This window comes from Penicillium concentricum (genome assembly GCF_028827145.1).
Source record: "Penicillium concentricum strain IBT 3081 chromosome Unknown utg000006l_segment0_segment0, whole genome shotgun sequence".
NCBI classification, from domain to species: domain Eukaryota; kingdom Fungi; phylum Ascomycota; class Eurotiomycetes; order Eurotiales; family Aspergillaceae; genus Penicillium; species Penicillium concentricum.
The window spans coordinates 3,220,860-3,239,483 of NW_026622759.1; the positions used below are offsets into that span (position 1 = coordinate 3,220,860).

The 18,624-nt window shown below is 48.5% G+C and overlaps 10 protein-coding genes across 10 annotated transcripts; 5 read left to right on the top strand and 5 right to left on the bottom strand.

The window, feature by feature from the left end:
- Positions 1 to 425: 425 nt before the first annotated feature.
- On the top strand, positions 426 to 620 carry N7517_011455 (uncharacterized protein; the record flags this gene model as incomplete). The annotated part of the gene is made up of 1 exon (XM_056729178.1): positions 426 to 620. The coding sequence occupies one exon, from the start codon at positions 426 to 428 to the stop codon at positions 618 to 620; it is 195 nt and encodes a 64-aa protein (XP_056574993.1).
- A 2,063-nt stretch (positions 621 to 2,683) lies between these two features.
- Positions 2,684 to 3,136, top strand: N7517_011456 (ATP synthase subunit C family protein; the record flags this gene model as incomplete). The annotated part of the gene is made up of 1 exon (XM_056729179.1): positions 2,684 to 3,136. The coding sequence occupies one exon, from the start codon at positions 2,684 to 2,686 to the stop codon at positions 3,134 to 3,136; it is 453 nt and encodes a 150-aa protein (XP_056574994.1).
- A 1,549-nt stretch (positions 3,137 to 4,685) lies between these two features.
- N7517_011457 (uncharacterized protein) lies at positions 4,686 to 5,450 on the bottom strand (the record flags this gene model as incomplete). The annotated part of the gene is made up of 1 exon (XM_056729180.1): positions 4,686 to 5,450. The coding sequence occupies one exon, from the start codon at positions 5,448 to 5,450 to the stop codon at positions 4,686 to 4,688; it is 765 nt and encodes a 254-aa protein (XP_056574995.1).
- A 1,693-nt stretch (positions 5,451 to 7,143) lies between these two features.
- N7517_011458 (uncharacterized protein) lies at positions 7,144 to 8,326 on the top strand (the record flags this gene model as incomplete). Its single annotated transcript, XM_056729181.1, has 3 exons — positions 7,144 to 7,385; positions 7,445 to 7,874; positions 7,931 to 8,326. 3 exons carry the CDS (start codon positions 7,144 to 7,146, stop codon positions 8,324 to 8,326), a joined length of 1,068 nt encoding a protein of 355 aa, XP_056574996.1.
- A 401-nt stretch (positions 8,327 to 8,727) lies between these two features.
- On the top strand, positions 8,728 to 9,238 carry N7517_011459 (cysteine-rich PDZ-binding protein; the record flags this gene model as incomplete). Its single annotated transcript, XM_056729182.1, has 3 exons — positions 8,728 to 8,892; positions 8,972 to 9,095; positions 9,153 to 9,238. The coding sequence occupies 3 exons, from the start codon at positions 8,728 to 8,730 to the stop codon at positions 9,236 to 9,238; spliced, it is 375 nt and encodes a 124-aa protein (XP_056574997.1).
- A 335-nt stretch (positions 9,239 to 9,573) lies between these two features.
- On the bottom strand, positions 9,574 to 10,708 carry N7517_011460 (mitochondrial 54S ribosomal protein mL46; the record flags this gene model as incomplete). The annotated part of the gene is made up of 3 exons (XM_056729183.1): positions 9,574 to 9,870; positions 9,941 to 10,602; positions 10,663 to 10,708. The coding sequence occupies 3 exons, from the start codon at positions 10,706 to 10,708 to the stop codon at positions 9,574 to 9,576; spliced, it is 1,005 nt and encodes a 334-aa protein (XP_056574998.1).
- A 447-nt stretch (positions 10,709 to 11,155) lies between these two features.
- Positions 11,156 to 13,028, bottom strand: N7517_011461 (CAF1 family ribonuclease; the record flags this gene model as incomplete). Its single annotated transcript, XM_056729184.1, has 5 exons — positions 11,156 to 11,634; positions 11,690 to 12,317; positions 12,370 to 12,596; positions 12,653 to 12,745; positions 12,794 to 13,028. The coding sequence occupies 5 exons, from the start codon at positions 13,026 to 13,028 to the stop codon at positions 11,156 to 11,158; spliced, it is 1,662 nt and encodes a 553-aa protein (XP_056574999.1).
- Positions 13,029 to 14,014: 986 nt separating this feature from the next.
- On the top strand, positions 14,015 to 15,396 carry pex26 (the record flags this gene model as incomplete). The annotated part of the gene is made up of 2 exons (XM_056729185.1): positions 14,015 to 14,460; positions 14,520 to 15,396. The coding sequence occupies 2 exons, from the start codon at positions 14,015 to 14,017 to the stop codon at positions 15,394 to 15,396; spliced, it is 1,323 nt and encodes a 440-aa protein (XP_056575000.1).
- A 265-nt stretch (positions 15,397 to 15,661) lies between these two features.
- Positions 15,662 to 16,792, bottom strand: N7517_011463 (SDR family oxidoreductase; the record flags this gene model as incomplete). Its single annotated transcript, XM_056729186.1, has 6 exons — positions 15,662 to 15,717; positions 15,795 to 15,889; positions 15,954 to 16,333; positions 16,397 to 16,552; positions 16,620 to 16,706; positions 16,763 to 16,792. 6 exons carry the CDS (start codon positions 16,790 to 16,792, stop codon positions 15,662 to 15,664), a joined length of 804 nt encoding a protein of 267 aa, XP_056575001.1.
- Positions 16,793 to 17,219: 427 nt separating this feature from the next.
- Positions 17,220 to 18,547, bottom strand: N7517_011464 (uncharacterized protein; the record flags this gene model as incomplete). Its single annotated transcript, XM_056729187.1, has 2 exons — positions 17,220 to 17,718; positions 17,802 to 18,547. The coding sequence occupies 2 exons, from the start codon at positions 18,545 to 18,547 to the stop codon at positions 17,220 to 17,222; spliced, it is 1,245 nt and encodes a 414-aa protein (XP_056575002.1).
- Between the last annotated feature and the right edge of the window lie 77 nt (positions 18,548 to 18,624).

Below are 18,624 nucleotides of genomic sequence, written 5' to 3' on the forward strand. Positions count from 1 at the left end.
CTCTCCAAGGACTACAAATGAGTCCTTGCGATCAGTGTGAGATATGCCAGTTTATCTTCCCGAAAAGATGAGCCAACCTATCCACAGGGAATGGAAAAATCTCGGAATACCCTCAGTATCCGATGTATCCGTCAAGCAACAGCTCACGCATCCCTGACGCGAACGCGATACGAGGAGTCGATGCTCTCTGTACATCAGCACAACCGATCTACAACTACAACCCTTCCTACTGAGCCATCTCGCTTCGCATGAATCCTCGCTATCCGAGTCTATATCTGCCGGTCTGGAGGACAGCATACCCACAGCCTCGAAATGGTTGGATATGTGATAGCGGGAAAGGTTGAAGCCTACAATATGCACAATGACCGGTCTACACAGTGCGGGCCTACCTCTAGCTCCGTATGTGGCATGGACGGTGAATCTTGATGGGTGTCCCGGACGGCATGACGCGTATATATGATGCGGCGGACGAGCCTAGGGCTGCTTTCGCGGACTGGATCGAGGCTGCGGGTGTTTTCGGTGCTGTTCTGCCCGGTGCAGAGCTAAGGATCAGACTGCTGATCAAGGGACGTGTAGTCGGTGCAAGGGTTGATGATTTCGGGCAGTTCGGGAGGGTGTAGAAGGGGCGCCTTGTTGTAAATGTTGTTCCTGGCGGATCATATGCCGCCGTTCATGGCATTTCTCGTTCGAGAAGGACGCGTTGGGTTTTTGAGAACATGTTTGGGCGATTTAGATACGGAGAACTCCGTACTGCGTGGCCTCTGAGTCCGTGGGGGCGGATATATTGACGAAAGAACGGGTGTGAGATTCGGTATGCGCTGTCCAGCGCATCAGCTGTAACAGGTAGCGCTGGCGCTAGGCTCGTGATTGCATGTGTTCCTGCCGAGGGCGTAGGGCGGTTCAAGGGAAGGTATGTGTTTCGGGGGGCATAGTTCATCTTATGTTTGAATTAGAGAGTGGATATTTTTAAGAAAGGAACTAAGCTATGGATACTGTGTGTGTCTGATTTACGGCAATACTGCGTACACTATACTGAGGCTATACGAGATGCCATCTGGCCTTATGACCTCACGGCATGTCAATGATGAGTTGATGAGTCGCAGATTGTGGAATTACCATACCGTATTTTTGTATTTTACCCGATTACACCCGGTCCCGGAGCCCCCTTATCTTCCCTCTAGAATAGCTCCCCTCTCAAAGCTTCTTTTTTATACTCAATTGCAGTTCTCAATTGCAATTCCAACTTCAAAACAAACATCCTCAATTCCCATGCCAATGGCCTGAAAAGCTCCAGGAAAAGGCAAAACGCGTAACGACTGCACCCTGAAATCGAGCTTGTGTGGGTCCCGCCAAGCTGCGATCAGCCGAAATTAGCAAAAATCGAATTTCCGGGATAAATGCGAAGAGCCTCTAATTAGCCCGTTTGGGACGCTCTAATTTGGCTATGAAAATTTTTTACTGGGGGTAGGTCTGTCTATATAAGGGTCTCCAGCCCCGTTCAAAAGAGAGGGAAGGACTGAAGGATAGTTTACCGCGTTACTCTGAACATCCTGTAATCTTCTTTAGGACAATCCGGAAAGACCAGTTTTCATGAGAAGTCCGGGTTATGGCGGGTCAAAATTCCAGTCTAAGTGGATCGGTCAAAAGCGAGGACACGACAACCCGGTTTTTTGCTTTTCGGCTCCCTTTTTTTCCCTGTCTTTTTTTTCGATCTCACCCCTATAAATTTACATAAGAATCCCCGTACCTGCAGGTCCAATGCATTGCCCTCGGCAAGCCTACAGAAAGCTATCGGGGTACCGGATCCCAGAATTATCCCAATATGACCACTCGGTGAGGTGGATTCCCGAGGGATGAAGGGGGAGACCATATCCACCTCCCATCCACATTATTTGTCTCCTTTCGGCCGGTCCACTGGTGGTTGCCCAGTGACTCCGTAGTTGGTGGACCTGGAATCCGAGTCGGGCCGGTTTGGGCGACGCCGGGAACAAATCCAAGGGAAATAACGGACCCGAGTAGATTATGATTGGTTGGAAGGAGCTTGTGGGTGGATCGATCCACTGGATTGGAACATGCTTAAGATCCACTGCAAGGGCGGAATTAGGATATTTTATTTTATTCTTTTTTTTTTTTCTTCATGTAATTTCATTTCATCCCTTTGTTCAAGCTTCGAATTCTACCAATTGAGATACGTATATCTAAAATACTATCAAGGACAGGTAATATTCTCCTGGAAAAGTGAAGGGTCATCTTTTTTACCATGCAGGGGATATTCTGATAAAAGACCCATAAACCATCAAAATCCAGTGGACCCAGTTGGAACAATACCCGACTGATCCCGACAGGTCTCAATACGCGGTAAGAATGGGAAAAACAAGACCAAAACCGATGAAAACGAGACAAAAACAGACCAAAACGATCCCCAGCATTCCTTAACGGTGTGATTTGCGTATGAAATACTCCGGAGTCCACGCACAACCTAGGGCTTTTTTTTACCTTACACATACACTAAGACCGACTAGGAGGCGGACGGGCGAAAATTTGGCCGTAGAGTATTTATGTCCTAGTGAGTGCCGTCTCCCGTAGTTTCCCAGCTTTTTCTCCCTGAAAAGTCCATCTCTCTCCTCTTTCCTTCTTTCTCCTCTCTTCCACCCACCCTATAATTCTATAACCCATCATCACAATGGCCACCTCTCGTGTCTTCGCCTCCCGCATGGCCTCGGTCATGGCCCAGACCTCCAAGGTCGCTCGCCCTGCTGCTCGCTTCCAGCTCAACGCTGCCACCAAGCGCACCTTCACCCAGAAGGCCCCCGCCTTCGGTGCCCCCAAGCGCATCCAGTCGCCCACTCTCCTCCAGGCCAAGGCTTTCCAGACTGCCGCCCGCCGCCAGTACTCCTCCGAGGTCGCCTCCGCCATGGTTGAGGTCTCCAAGAACATCGGTATGGGTTCCGCTGCCATCGGTCTCGGTGGTGCCGGTATCGGTATCGGTCTCGTCTTCGCCGCTCTCCTCATGAGTGTCTCCCGCAACCCTGCCCTCCGTGGCCAGCTCTTCTCCTACGCCATTCTCGGCTTTGCCTTCGTCGAGGCCATGGGTCTCTTCGATCTCATGGTTGCCATGATGTGCAAGTACGTCTAAATTATCTACAACTCGGGTTTTCGGATTCTTGGAAAAATGTCATCAAAACAAGGATTTTGGGTTTTTTGAGAGAATCTCTTTTTCCGCCGGGGAGGGTATTTGGTCGTGATGTATTACCATGTACTACTTTCAGCGTCATCTACAACACTTTTCTTTCTGTACATATAGAGTCCTATATGGCCCATCGACCATCCAACCTATCAAAGAGCCAAACCAAAAACTCTGTGTGTTGCGTCTGACGGCCGTATAATATCCTCTTTTTCTCTTTCCTTTAGATTTTCACCTTCCCCACGGGGCGAATGGGAAAATATGCGTATGGGGGCTTCACGAGCAAATCCGCCTTTGCTCGAAAGCTCAGAACTCCACGTAGACAAAGCTATAAAGCTACAAACCCCCAGTGGGCCACTAGTTTGGATCCTCCAAAACAAACAGCTCTGCTTTTGCTGGCCTGCTTTATTTCCCCCGTTATAGCGGATGTTGCTACGGGTCCTGCAGTGTATTTGACCCGCTCTTCAACGAGCAACTACGCCACAACTACCACCCATTGGCCTAAAATAGACGGTGAGAGTAAACTAGAGATGGTTCATAAGACAATCGAGCTATTTTATCGCAAATCTTTCGTGCTGGCGGGCCTCAATTGAGCTGGACACCCTCGACGCAAAATTTTTAGCTCCCGGGCCTCGGGAACGGCTTTCCCGTAGTCAGCTGACTCAGCTTGTGACATCAGCCCATTCCAGACCTGCCATGAAGGTCGAGGTTCTGCATGCAGCATGCAGGAATTGAAAGCGAAGCAAGTCATATTGCATTATCAGCTAGGTGTTTTGTTAATTTACGAGGGTTGAGGAATTGCAGGCGATGTCCGGCGACTTCCCCGTTTATATCCACGAACCCGGTCTAGTCCGCTTTCAGTTAGTGACATAGTAGTATATCTCAGTGACATTGAACAATACTTGGATGTTTCTTTCTGGTGGATTTATGGATATTTCTAGATATACAGTAGTGGGGTTTTTGAGGCTTGTTGCTTTTATATGTTAATTTGTATAATTTGTGCAATATATACAATGTCTCTAGGCTTGATTCTCAACAGTTCATCCAATATATACATTGGCGACTACCAAATTATATCAACAAGGAACTTTTTTTTTTTCATTTTATCGTAGCCTTATTTGATACAGCAAATTCAAGAATAGAGCTCATAGTAATCACCAAAGGGACTTGCCACTGCAAAAACCTCGAAGCTAGAAGAGCAATGCACGTGCCAGCCAGACGCGTGACTGCTCGCGTTAATACACCTGGGCAGCTCACACTCCAATGGGAACAAGAGATCAAGCATCAAGAAATATGCTCCACATTGAAAGACATAAAAAGCCAACTTGTGAACAGAAAGATTCGCAAAAAAACACAAAAAACGACTCCAGACATGCCATAATCGCTCGAAACTGATGAAACGCTGATGGGGAATATGTATCACCAGGACTCGACAAAAGAAAAACTCACAGTGTAAGCGCATCAAAGCAAACCAAAAAACAAAGAGAGCAAAACACACCAGCTAGAAGATCTCCAAATCCTCAAACTCAACCACCAACCCATCCGCCGAACCCGCCGGCAGAGAGGTATCCAGCGTCATACCATGCATAGCATCCCACATAGTCCCACCACGAGCCAGACTCGTCGGCCGACTCGCATAAACCCCAACATGCACAAACTTATCCTCAACCCCATAAAAGAACCACGTCACCTCGCGCAACTTTTTCCACGAATTCCCCACCGCACCAGGCGACACAGCAAACGGCAACGCCGACGGAACCTGGTACCAAATCCACAGCGCATGGCCGACGCGCTCAAGCTTGATGCGCAGCGAGTGAATCGCTAATCCGGCTTGTGTCGACTGCGCCAGCGGCGACAAACACCAGTCCGCGCCATCTGCTGTCGCGCTCACGGACGACGCGTTCACAGTCCCCGACGAGAACTCCATTCCGGCTTTCACCCATTTGCAGGGTGAGCGTGTGCTGCGGAATCCGGGTGGTTCGTCGACTTCGGAGGAGAAGGATTGGGGTGCTGCGCCGGCGAATATCACTAGGCCGCCTTGGTCCCATTCCATTTCCCAGTCTGCGCTCACGGTCACTTCTGCTACGACGAAGGCGTGTCGGAGAGATGTGAAGACGATTGGGGCAGTAGAGGTTTCGCCGTTAGGGGGTTTGCGCCATAGGTCTGTGTTTGGACCCGCTCGAAGTGTGAAGTATTCCATGCATTGGGGTAGTTCGAATGTCGGTGGGAGGTTTAGGGCCGTGAAGGTTGAACCATCTGGAGGCATTTTTGATTTTCTTTTTGATTTTCTTTTTGATTTTTGATCTTGAATTGGGTTTCTCACGCGCTCTTAATAGGTGAAAGAGTAGGGAAATAATTGTAGAGTCACACTGTGTGGTTTTTCGAAAATAGGAACACCCTGGATGAGATGCGATTGATACTTTTAAACCCTCGGCAATGACCCTGGGATCATTTCTAAAGTTTTTAAGGAAGCGTACTAATCCGAGAAAAGCAAAGCATGCAAGATCTGAAGAGCAGAAAACCCAAGAATGGTTGGGATCGAGAATCGGGATATGCGGAGACGCCGAATGCGGGTTGCGCCAGAGCTGGGACCACCGAAAAAGCAAAAAGCAAAGAGAAAAGATGAAATAAATTATTATGGAACTAGATAGTATTTATGTTGTTGTCTGCCCCCTACTGGATTTCAGGGGATGATCTTCTCAGGTCCCGCTGGGGATGACCCTATGGAAGCAGACCCAGAGCACTGGAGACTTCGAACCAAACTGTTGGGCTCACGGAGGCGCTAGAGTCGTGTTCTTTATGGTCAATTTCTTTGAGGGCACTCGAGAAGCTTGCATCGATGAGCTGCGGGCCAGTTCATAAGTGGTGGTCACCATGCATCTGCGGAGGATCCATCACGATGTGACGGAGCTTCTGAGAGGAGAACCAAAGGTCCTTTATGCCCAAAGGACCCAAGGGGCATTAAAAAAAAACAAGGAATATGGCGAAATTGTGCAGTTGGGAATATTCATACTCCGTACATATTTTGGCAGAGAATTTATACTTCAAATTATCGAGGATCGATCGGAATAATGCAGGACGGATGAACTGGGTGGAACTTAGGTTCGGAGAGCTGAATATTGCCTAGGATGTTCCTTGGTCGGTGGTTTGACAGCTTATGGGGAAAAAAAATAGGCAATTGGGCTGTTTTATTTCTCTGCAGACTCAGCCACGCGAGTTTTTTCTCTCCGCTTATGCGATCTGCACGAGGCTGAAGAGGGTAATGAATGTTTCATGGGGAACCCTAGATGTGATAATAAGATATAAGATATACTATAAGATATGATATAAGAACTCTCTTCCCCCCCACACCTAACCTTCTCCCCTCTCTATACTCCGTACACCTTTATTATTTCACCTATTCTGGCCCTTCGTCTTTGTGTAAAATCTACAAATCAGCTGATATGTTTCTTTTTATAGACCGCCAAGGTTTTAGCTTGTGACTTTCTGAGTATTCCGTACTTTCGAAGTTAACGGTGTGTTGTCACCTTCGGGCGCAACTTAAGGGTCCTTCTCTGCCTAACGGCAAATACATTTTCATCGCCCTTTCTCCCTTTCTCCCCTTGAATTTCAATTTTCAAAGCCCCGCGCTAGCAAGCGCCCAGATACTCTGTAGCCGAACATGCACGGGGCGAAGTGCAGGTCCCCCAAAAGGGGGTCAAAACACGAGAACCCTCCAAAATCAACAGGGTAAATTTGACGGGTCTTGTGCCTCGCGAATGTTAAATAAGAGTCTTAGGCCAATTAACTCAGCCCCATAGACATCTTGGCTTCGTATTCGGGGACGTTAAGCCTCAATTTTAGCTAGTGTAGATTTGCTTCAGCCCCCCTAGTCTGTTGACTTAAAAGCTCTTCATTTCGTAAAGTGGAACGGGTACACTGCTAAAAATTTTCAAAGCTAAACATATCTTGCAAAAAGAATGGCACCTCGACGCGGCGGTGGAGGCTTTTCCTCGAGCTACTATGGTGACGATAATCCCTGGAGCGAAACAATCTGGTTGTCACTGGAAAACCTCCCGGACAAGGATTACTTTCTCGCCCAATTTGCCTTTGATATCCTCTCTCTGATCGCATTCATCATCTTCCTCATCTGGACATGTACAATCAGGAATCGCAGTCTCCCGCTGAAGGGAATCATTTGCGCCCTGACTTGCTTTATATGGTATGTGGCCAGAACTGAGCTAAAACAGACAATTTGCTAACTAGAAATTCAATTGTCAGCTCCCAAATAAACATCATAGTCACGGATTCCCTGTATATCGCCGAGGAGGAGGTGAAGATGTACTATGTGATCGACTATATGCTCCAGGGCTTCTTCTTGGTGATGGGAAACTGTATCACTTTCTACGTCTTCTGGAGCCTCATCCATCGCTTCCTGGGCCTTCTTACATCTTCCAGCAAGCCGCACGTGGCAGTGACAATCATCCATTATCTCCTCTTTGCTCTTATTTTCGTGGTCTCTCTTGCTCAAACCGCCTTGTATATCGCCTATTGGGTGGGAATCGTGACTGACAATTACGACCTTCTGATGCTGCACTATTCAGAGCTGACTGCTGCCATTCACATCATTTACTGGCTGCTGTCCATGGAGGTGATCGGTTGGACGATCTTCGTGATCAAGAAGGCTGGTAGCCATCATTTCGTGTCAAAGGTGAGTTTCAGCATAGCCCCTCCTATCCATAGCGCAAACCAACTAACCATTTTCAGATGCCCGCTAGCGCACTCGTCAACGCCGCCTTTTGCTGGTTCGCGGGGTGTCTCACCTGGGCCGTCATATACATTCACTACAGCCTAATGTCTGCCAGTTATTACCCGATATATCTGAACCTCGTCACTTCCATCATCCAGTTCATCTTCTGGGTCGGCACTTACACAGGTATTCTCTTGTGCTGTGCGAAATGGCACAGGCTCGGAGACGAGCAGAGCTATGCTGCGCCTCAGTACGAGGCGCAATATCCTCCCGCTCATATCCCGCAACAGAATATGACTCATGTCCCTGAGGGACAATATCCGTCGGTTCAACAGCAGCCATATGGATCTGCTCCTTACCAGGATTATTCGGCACAGCCTCACACTTACTCGCACCAAATCTCGCCTCATTAAGGTTGAAGTGAGGTCGGGTTCTGTTGAGATGTACTAGTTGATTTCCTCATGTGTTTGACGCGATTACCCTGTCTTTTGATATGAGAGTTTCCATGCACAGTTATACTCTATTTTAATGTGCCTTAATGTTCATACCCAAGGAACGATGCGAATGATAGTAATGCGACCCTTTTTGTATATAACATTGTATATAACATATTTCCAGTGAGCCTTAAATAATACAACAGAAACAATAGAAACACAATAATCCAAAAAAAGCCAGTCGTAAAACGCGAGGAAGCAAGTAGACAAAACCTCTTGGCAAGTCACCAGGCGGTGGCAAACAAACCCGCGACATCATCTTCATTTTCACCGGCCTCTCTCGATAACAACTTCATCTCACCTCTCTACAGCAAATCAAAATGGTCTGCTCAAAATGCCAAAAGAAACTCAAAGCCACCGAGCTCGCCACGCCCGGTGTCAAGAACAAGAACGACATGTACTACGGCTCGCCGTCTACTAAACTGGGTGGCGGTGCAGACAAGGGAAAGACGAAGGCGACGCTAGGCGCTACAGGGATCGGAAAGGTATGTTGCAAATCCCTCACTTCGATATTACATTGAATTGATATCTTGGATGAGTTTTGATACTGACGTCCCCTCCCAGAGCAAACTCCTCAGTGCAAAAGCGAAGAATCCTTATGCCGCTTATGCTTCGTCTTGTGATAACTGCAAGGTGAAGACGGAGCTGGGGAAGAAGTTTTGTCAGCGGTGCGCTTATCAGCGGAATGGTAGGTTGCTCTATTCTTTTCTCTAGGCTCGTTGCGAATGCTGACATCTGATACTAGCTTGTGCCATGTGCGGTAAGAATCTGGCGGGGAAGTCGGTCAAGGACCAGCCTATTGTCCAGGGACAGAAGTTCAATATGGCATGATGTGCTTTCAGGCTAGATCTGGGCGGTTGTACATTTTCTTTTCTATTTTGATTTATTCTCTACATGGCATGGCGTTTTCGGGAGCGTTGATGATACCGCGGAATTGAATATTAATATCAACATCAACATCGAATGAAATGAAATGAATTGATTTGACAGTGCAGGAAAATTCTAGTTATACATGGCATGCGCAATAAGAGTATATGCAATGCGTCACAAATGGTGCGCTATAGTATCGGAACAAGTATGCCTTTTCATCTCCATCTGAAGAACCTTGAACCTCGCGTTCTCCTCACCCAGCTCTAGCCCCTCAGCTGCTTCTAGGTATCCACCTCTTAACGGTCGGCCAGCATGTTCTTGATGTTGCTGTAGTATTGCGTGTTCAGGTATTGCGCGAGCTCCTCCTTGGCGAGCCACTTGAAGTCCTTGAGGTCCTGGGTGTTGACGGACAGATCGGCCTGGCCAGCCATCATACGAGACTTCAAGAAGAAGATCTTACTACCGGGGGCCTCGATCTCAGCCGTCTTCTTCGAGCGGCGCGGGTTGAAGGAGTGCCATCCGATTGGGTGGAAGCCGACCATCCAGGTGTTCATGTTGACACCGGCGGACTGGGAGAGGGTGCGCTCAGCAGCCTAGGGGAGAAATAGTACGTTAGTATAATTTCCAGACTCAATATAGTTCGAAAACAAGTATAGCACTCACCAAGCGAAGGGTCTCGCCCTCCTCAACCGGCGAGCTGGGGAACTTCCAGTGTCCCTCCTTAGACTGAACAAGGAGATAGAGAGTGCGGGAAAGCAAACGATCGAGACTCTTTTGGTCGTTCTTCTTGTCTGCCTCCGTGATCCGAGGGTAGGGCCGAGGGATTTCCTCCTTTTTGCTAGTATCTTGGGAAGTCGCATTGGCAGTGGATTCTGCGTCCTGGACAAGGGCCTCAACCTGGTGTGCAGGCTCAGACTCCTGTGCTCCTAGCAGGAGCTCGTCGTTCCAAGCATCGCTGTCGTACGCGTTGTAACTTCCGATATCACGCGCGGCAGTCCGGCGCTCCTGAATCTTTCTCTTCCAGTCTTCGTCGGCTGGTGTTCCACGCTTGAAGTAGAAATATTTCGTAAAGGGGAGGGCCAGACGCTCGTTCAGACGCTTCTGGTAGAAAAAGAACGCTTTCTCGAACGGTTCGAGTTCACGGGTGATTTGGGGAGGGCGGGAGAGGACGACACCCGCGTTGATGATGTAGGCTGGCTTCACGGCGGGATCGGCTGCTGTAGATGCGGAGGTCGATTCGATCGCTGGTGCTGCGGAGGAATAGCTGCGGCGGCCAAGGGTCTCTTTACAGCTTCTGCAGACGCCGGAGTCGATTATTGATGGCCCTGCGCGCGGAGTCAGTATTTGGACCTAACGAATTCGGGAAAAACATCAATTGGACATACGCAGTAGCGAGGCTACGCGCCGTGCACCATTAGATCCTGACGACATGTTCAAGGGTGGAATGGCAATGTGTTTGGGGCTGATCGGTGTCTTGTCCCCGAGAAAAAGATCCAACCAGGTCACGTTGTCGCCAGGCCCAATTGGGCTTAGTCACCGCCCGGGGTGTTTAAATAGCGAAAACCCAACTTATGTTTTCTTCTCTTCTCCAAGCATCTCTTATCATCACTGCGTCCAGTATCTACGGCCGGTTGATCATTTAAAGGTGCTCAGATTGAGCTCAACTGAGGTCGCGGCCAATTTTCGCTAGCGGTACCTTCTTTAAAAAAATCAAGGCGTACTGTTAGATAGCTGTCGCGGACATCCCTAATTTAGTCTTATAATATATGTGCTTCGATAAAAATCGAGTTTCATTTTTTTCATTTTTTTGCAATTCTTTTCCTCTCTATCTTCCCATCTCTTCTCGGTCTCTTCCAAACCGTAAATCACCACCTGCCCTCAAATATCCAAGAGCAGATCTTCCTGCTCTGGCACCTGCTTTCCGAGCTGCAACATCCTCTCCTGTGTACCGAACACCCGCAGTATGTTCCCGTAGATATCCCAGAAGGGATCCCCGAGACGCGGCAGTAATTTGCCCTGGCTGGCTAGGCGAGCTATATGCCCGGAACCAGTGTTGGCTAGGGATGTGCCAGCTCGAGCAATCTGAGTTGGATGAATCATCGGAATGGTCTCAGTATCCACGTCAAAGAAGTTGCTGAATTCACTTCCTGGAACAGTCTGGTTGCTAGGCTGTGCCATAATACCGGCAACCAAACTGGGCGTTGTGGTGTGTAGCCGGGATCTGACAGTCGGCTGGGAAGGGCTGCGCTGTATCTCGCCTGCCAGTTTGATGAAGGCCATGGCGGCAAGCATGCTATCGTATCCTGCCTCGTGAGTACGCTTACGGAACTTGTACTTCGGAAAGCGAGGGTCGATCTCTGCGGGATGGTTAGTTATGCTTGCTTGCTGTCAATGATATAACTCATGACCTACCTATCTTGGGGCTTTCTATTCCAGCCAAAGTCGTGTTGAGTTCTTCGAGCGAAGACATGGGGTTTAGAGAGCCGCAGTCATGAGTGGCAATGTACTTGGTGTCAGCTACCATGGGGAATACCTCGTGGATGACGGTCTGGAACTCGGCGAGGGTATTCGGCAACGGGCCCAGGAAACACCTGTAGAAGAAGAGCAGATCGCAGAAAATGTTGTGGCCAACTAGAACCGGTCTGTTCTCCTTGAGCCGGTTCTTCACTTTGTCTGCCAACTGCTGGATTCCGAAAGCTGGCTGCTCGATTATCTTCATCAGAGGATGGAAAGCGTCCGATTCAAGTTCTACCAGGCTTCCACCCACAAGTGCTTCTGCGATCCAGCGGAACCCGACATGCTTCCGGACTCGTTCCTTTTTGACCTTCAATTTCGCACCAATGGTAGATTGCTCATTGCACGGGTCCCGCAAAAGGATTTGGACGAACGTTGACGCACCTCGCGACGTTAGGTTGGGGTATTCGTCGCTGATAAGGTGGTGTATCAGCCATTTCTGCATACTGCTCAGCCCGGTAGGCATGGGGCCCGGAATAATCTGCAGACTGCTGGGTGGTGGGATGTTGAGCCAGTCACGGCGTTTCTATACATGTGAATTGAGTTGCTCAAAATGGACATTTGCTATAGCATCTTACCTCGCCCTGTGCCAGCCACTCATTGATACTGATCCGAACGGCTTCAAGGAACTGCAGAGATTCATGGTCGTCTTTTTTAATATCTGCAACCCGGACAACATTCCGCGATTGACATTTCTCCGTAGCTCTTTTGATCGCCAGTTTTTCTTCCTCTCGAGACAGGTAGTGGACACCGAAGGAGCACATATGATCAATGCTGAAGTCATTCGCGAGCAAGAATTCCATCGCTGGCCAGGAAGGTATTAGTAGTATGCTCAACATTCGTCGTAGATATCGGACATACAGCGGCTTCCGAATGTCCAGTCCCGATTCACATCCATCTCATGCTGGGTGATTGGGCTCAGATTTATGTTGTATGGTTTCAGAATGTAGGTGGCTGTAGATAGTTAGCGAGACATGTCTTGAATTGTGATTAATTGCGTACCATTTTCCTTGTCTTCATGACATGTTGTCAGCCCAACTTGGAGAATCTGGTACCGCTCTGCGGCCGCCTTGGCTTCCACGTATCGCTCCTGCATAGTTTGGGGCCGGAACTGCGGACTACTTGGTTTAAAAACCACCCCAGACAGCTCGAAGTCTATGGACACGAAGCAGCTGGTGGCGATGTCGTTGAGGATGGAGGGGAGACAATCGGGGAAGGTGACAGCTGTAACATCCATCTTGGTTCGAAGTTGGGAACAGCGTCAAAGTATGAGCTTGGTGAATGAATATTAGAGGCGAAAGGGAGAGAGTTGTTGATTGGCTTTGTTGGGGTCTTGATTGCTGAAAACCGATTGATGCAGACGTGAAAGGAGAGTACGCTTTGGGAAGGTAAGTATCCGAGTTTCATTGACGAGAAAGAGGCATGCCCTCAATTTGTCGAAAAGGCGAGATGATCTGATGTAAAACTGAGAGCTTGAATGTTTGCTCGTCTACTTGGCCGTATATCAAGTCTCATAGATCAGGGTTGTGATAGGAAGGAAGTAAGAAGGAAAAGAGTTGGAAGAAATAGTGACACAATGCAAGATCTCGAAGCATTCAAATACTGCATTTATAAAGCTTTGGAGAATCACCATCTGAAATGGAATTTACATGGATGTTATAGCAAGTAAGCGCGCTTTCGACTGCATAGCTACATTTTATCAATAATTTCTGTTAAAATACGTTCTGTATTGCTTCAGAGATGTAATATACAGCTTCAGAAGTAAGATCTATATTAGCCATGGGAGTCATCTCAGTCGGGGGCGTATAAATGACCGAGCCCTGGTGATGTTGTTTATTGTTCCAATTGTCCAATTAGAACGAAACTAGAGGCTGTTACTGCTACTCTCGTAAATCCAGCCTGCGATGCATTAACCGAAACATTTGGGAGAGTGGCCTAGAGTAATCAATTCTCAGGGCGAAGCACCTCTTCTCAAAGTTGTCTAGGGACCAATGTAAGATGAATGTATAAAAAGTAGAAGAGTAGACTGGCTTAGATATCACGGGTAGATACTCACAGGCCAGTCCCGTGACCGACCCCGGACTTGGATGAGCCGAGGGAAAACGAAAGCCGACCCCGACACGCTGCACTTGGCTTCACTTGAATGGTTTCCCTTTTATAATTACTCCTTTAACTCCTTATAAAGCAAATTAATATTGCTTTTTGTTTGATACGGCCTCCGCAATGGCCAACGGATCCCCCATGTTGTCTCACTCTGACGCCCGCTCTTCATCCTCGGCCTCCCCCACAAAGCTGTGCTCCAAGACATACAAGAAAGCCTCCCAACTTTACCTCACAAGACGCTTACCAGAAGCCCTCGCAAACCTCCAACCGATTATTAAACCTTCAGTACCACAAGAAGACCAGCACACAAATGGCGACAACTCAACACCGGTTGCGCCGATCGCCACAGCCGCCGGCACGTGGAGGATCAAGGTGTGGAACCTCTACATCACCCTCCTCAGCGCAATAGTCGATCTCGGTGCAGAGGAGGGAAAGAAGCAATTTGGGCAGAAGGAGTGGAAAGCAATTGCCTCGCAAGTCCGAGAAGGTGCAATTTGGGAGACCGTGGTCGAGGTCGGGTACCAAGGCCACGAGGGTTCGGTGGATGCCGAAGTGGTCTATAATCTGTTAGTATTCGACTTCACCCACATTGACCCAAATTGATGTACTAACAATGCAATGATAGTGCTACCCTACTTCTAACCCAATGTTCTTCGCAATCCCTGAACCAACAGCGCCTTGAGACCTATCTCTCCTCCTATGGACAACCCAACCTCGACCTTACGGATCGTCTCCAGGATGCATCCGATGATTACGAGCAGCGTCCTCTGCGTACGACAAGCGGAGCCGATACCCCGAAAGATCTAACTTCCCGAGTGAAGATCATCGAGCTCTTTACTTTGCACGTCCTCCCCCGTAACGATGAGTGGGAATACTCGACCGAATTCATCAATTTGAGCGAAGTCCTCGACGAAGAACGCAAAGATCTCTTCCTACAGACCCTCGAGGGTTTGAAGGAAGAGAAGGAGCGGGGCGAAATGCGTGCCGTCGAATTACAGCAGGCCAAAGATGCTGAGCTTGAACGGGAACGAGAGGATGAACGTCGCGAAGCCGAAGAAGCAGCGGCAGCCGCTGCACGACTACAATCCAATGGGCATAAACGCAATCCCAGTGAGGTCGACTACGGAATTGAGAAAAGCCGCTCACATGGTTCTCCCAAAGGCAAAGGAGCCAGGCAATCGACAGACAAGTCGCCGAATGGCAAGCCACGAACTTCTCTCTCATCGTCCGGCTCCAAAAATTCCAAGAAGCAGGACAAGGTTGAACCTCGGGGCCGCTCAACTCGGACTGTGGCCACTGGATTGCGCAACCTCTTCCGTCACATTATCCGGACTGTGTCTGGGAATCCCATGTCAATAGTGCGTACCCTACTTTTCGTTATTGGCATTTTGATGGCGATGAGCCGGCAGGGTGTGCGTGATCGCATCCAACGGGTTACGGACGGCGCTTGGCAGAAGGTCAAAGCTACGGCCGGAATGGGAGTAAAAGTGAGCTATATTTGAGATATAGGCTACTTTGGTCTCTACGCACATTGCATGGTTATCATGTACATTTTTCTTGATCAAGTTGGCACCTCCGGGGTTCATCGGGGTTATTTTTGCATACATTTTTCTTTTGTGATTCCCTTTGTGATTCTCTATGTTCATGTATTCTATTCATACATACCAAATTGCCACCAGGTGTGGTTGAATTTACTCTTATCCAAATTCGATTTTCCGTTCGTTTCAGCCAGCAATTTCAAAGACAACCCTCGTTAAGTGCTTTGGCTTATTGTCCATTACGTTCATTCCATTGCCGATCAAATACAGTAAGAGATCGCTGGGCTGTGGAGCATTATCATTAGCTTGTTTTCTACTCAAGATATCCAATCTATCCTAAGATAGGAGACTTGAAAACTCACCTGAAGGAACAACATCCAGGGCCTTGATAGAGACATTGAGAGGCTGACTGAGCATATAAACAGCAGCCTCAGCAACATCATTTGCAATAAGCGGCCTAACAACACGACCATCAGCAATCTCCTCGACCGGATACAGTAACCGGCAAAGTAGAAACTTACGTGTATCCTTCCAAGAACTCATCATATTGTGACTGGTCATGCCCAATCCTTTGAGCATGGAAATGTCCCGCAACAACACCAGGCCTCAACGCCAACACCCGGATATTAGTCCCGCTCAACTCATTCCGTAAGGAATTAGTGAAGGCCTCTTGCGCTGCTTTGTTGGAATGGTAGACTGCTTCGCCTGTAAAAGGAGGAACTTCTAGGCCTGTGACAGAGGTGACGTTTATGATCGTGCCTGCTTTGCGCGAAAGCATACTGCGGTTTAGCACAGAGTGAGCTACGTACATTGGGCCGTTGACGTTGGTTGAGATCATTGTTTGAATGTCTGATATTTTGAGGTTGTGAAAGGCGCTGGGTGCACCGAGGGCGAGACCGGCCTTGGGATTTGTTAGTGGATGTCTATAAGAGAGGTTGATCGAGGATTTAGATTTTGAGCGTACGTTGTTGATGAGGATGTCGATGCCACCAAGTTCTTTAACTGATGAATCGACAGCTGCATCGACTTCGTCATAGTTTCCTACATCCGCAGTTTGGTAGATAACTTTGATCTGAGGGTATTGCTTGCTTAACTCGTCTGTGAGTTTGGCTAGTTTGTCCTGGGTACCATGTATGTCAGTTTCTATGTTCGAGGATCCTTGATGGACACTGAGATATGATGTTTACCTCGGAGCGAGAGAGAAGAACCAAGTTTGCCCCGGCTTTGGCTAGAGCCCTTGCTGTTGCTTCACCGATGCCCATCGAGGCCCCGGTCTATAGAAGTAGATTTAATATAAGAATTTTTTTGTGATGCTGGGCAGTCCACTTACAATGAGGGCAGTTTGTCCACTTAGAGCCATTTTGACGTATGTAACTATATCGAGGCAAGCCTTTGGAGGATAAAGCAACGGTAGAAATAGGGTTTATATGTTGTAGAACTTCGACAACTTCATCTCGGATTACAAATCATGTACGCTGCAAGTGGACGTCATCCGGAGGGACTTCGGGGAGTATACTGGACCCACTTCACCTTTTTTGGGCACCTATTGTCACTGATCGATATCATATCACTCTGCCGATCATGCTCTATGGCCGTAAGCATAAGGGTTTAGGTGAATTGGCAGCTGGACCTAGGAGTTGCCCTGGGTTTGGCTATTCAGAAATTGACTTCGGTGGCATAAATTATGTATCGTTGCCAAAAGTAAGAAAAAAGATTTCAAGACTCGGTCTAAAGAGCAGTCTATGCCACAGAGGAATAAAAACCAAACAATCGATTCTAAACGGGTATCAAACAGTCATATGCTCATGACCACGTCCAGCGTGATCTCCACGTGTGTCCTCAGCCATACCAATCTCACCATCATCACCCGTACGGTCATCTATATCCTCTTTCTCGACGATTCTAGCATGCCACCACCGAAACAACTGAACGAAGAAATGCGCCACGCAGATCTGCTCCGTAGTATAAAGCAATACCGGCACCGATGTCTTTGCTTTTAGGAATAGATCAACCGGTTGCCACATTGCGTAGAGCAGCGGGATACCGAGTGCGGTGCTCTTCGCTGGTCCGCAAAAGCACACTGCAATAGTTTCCTCCGGAGACATGCGTTTGAATATGGGCTTAGACCAGCGCCGGGAGCTGAAAATGCGCGGTGGTCTGGAGCAGAAGAAGCATACTGCCGTTAGGGTGATGTAGAGTATGATGTTGAATAGGACCACGAAGACTATGCTCTGCGCAGAAAGTGTTTGGAGGGCTCCTGTTGCGAAGCAGGAAGAAAATGTGGCCCTGAGATTTAGGAATGCTTGGTTAGAAAAGTGAAAAACAATAAATAGCGCCAACGCTTTCTACAGGAAGCTCGCTGTACTCACCAAATCAACAATAACAAGCAGCAAGTAGCCAGCTTAGGCAGCTTGGTCCTCTGCAGGACCCACGCAGTTCGATCAGGCCAAGTCCACCTCACTAGCTGCCCAGCAAACAGCGGCAGCAACACACTGAGCCCCAGTTGCTGAAAAACCTCTTTATACATACTCCCCAAATCCCCACCCCCATACCGCCAGGGATCAAACTCCACCCTCTTCGGCATCAACGCAATAGTCCACGCAGCCGTAACAAACGGCCCGAGAATATTAGCCAACAAGACCTCCACCAAAGCAGCCGCATCATCCCCACCCGCAGATCTCGTCATAACAACATTGGACGCAATCGTCGTCGGAATACAAGCTGTAAAGATATACCCAGCCAGCACGGCGCGATCAATCTTCCCCCCAGGATCTGCAGCGAGGATAATATGCACGATGGCCAGCACCAGCGCGGGGATAAATAGAAACGAAATCACCTGCACGATCACATGAAGGCGCCAATTCAGAACTTGCGAGATAAGCTTCTGGCGCGGGATGCTCAGGCCGGAGATTAGGAAGATTATCGCAATCACGCCGTACATGATGCTGTACTCGGAACGGATGGTGCCGCCGTGCTTGGCCACGTTCGGGAAGCAATATGCCAGGGCGCACACTATCCCGATCCCGATTAAAAGCCATTGGTGGAGGATTAGACTTGCAATGCGCTTCAGTGCTCGTTGCCACCGCGGCTGTGCGGGGACTGTGGTTGCTTCCATTTATGTTTGTTTTTAGCCTAGGAATGTGGACATGGATATTGCATTCCCTTGGATATTTTGGCTTCCATCAGGCGAGT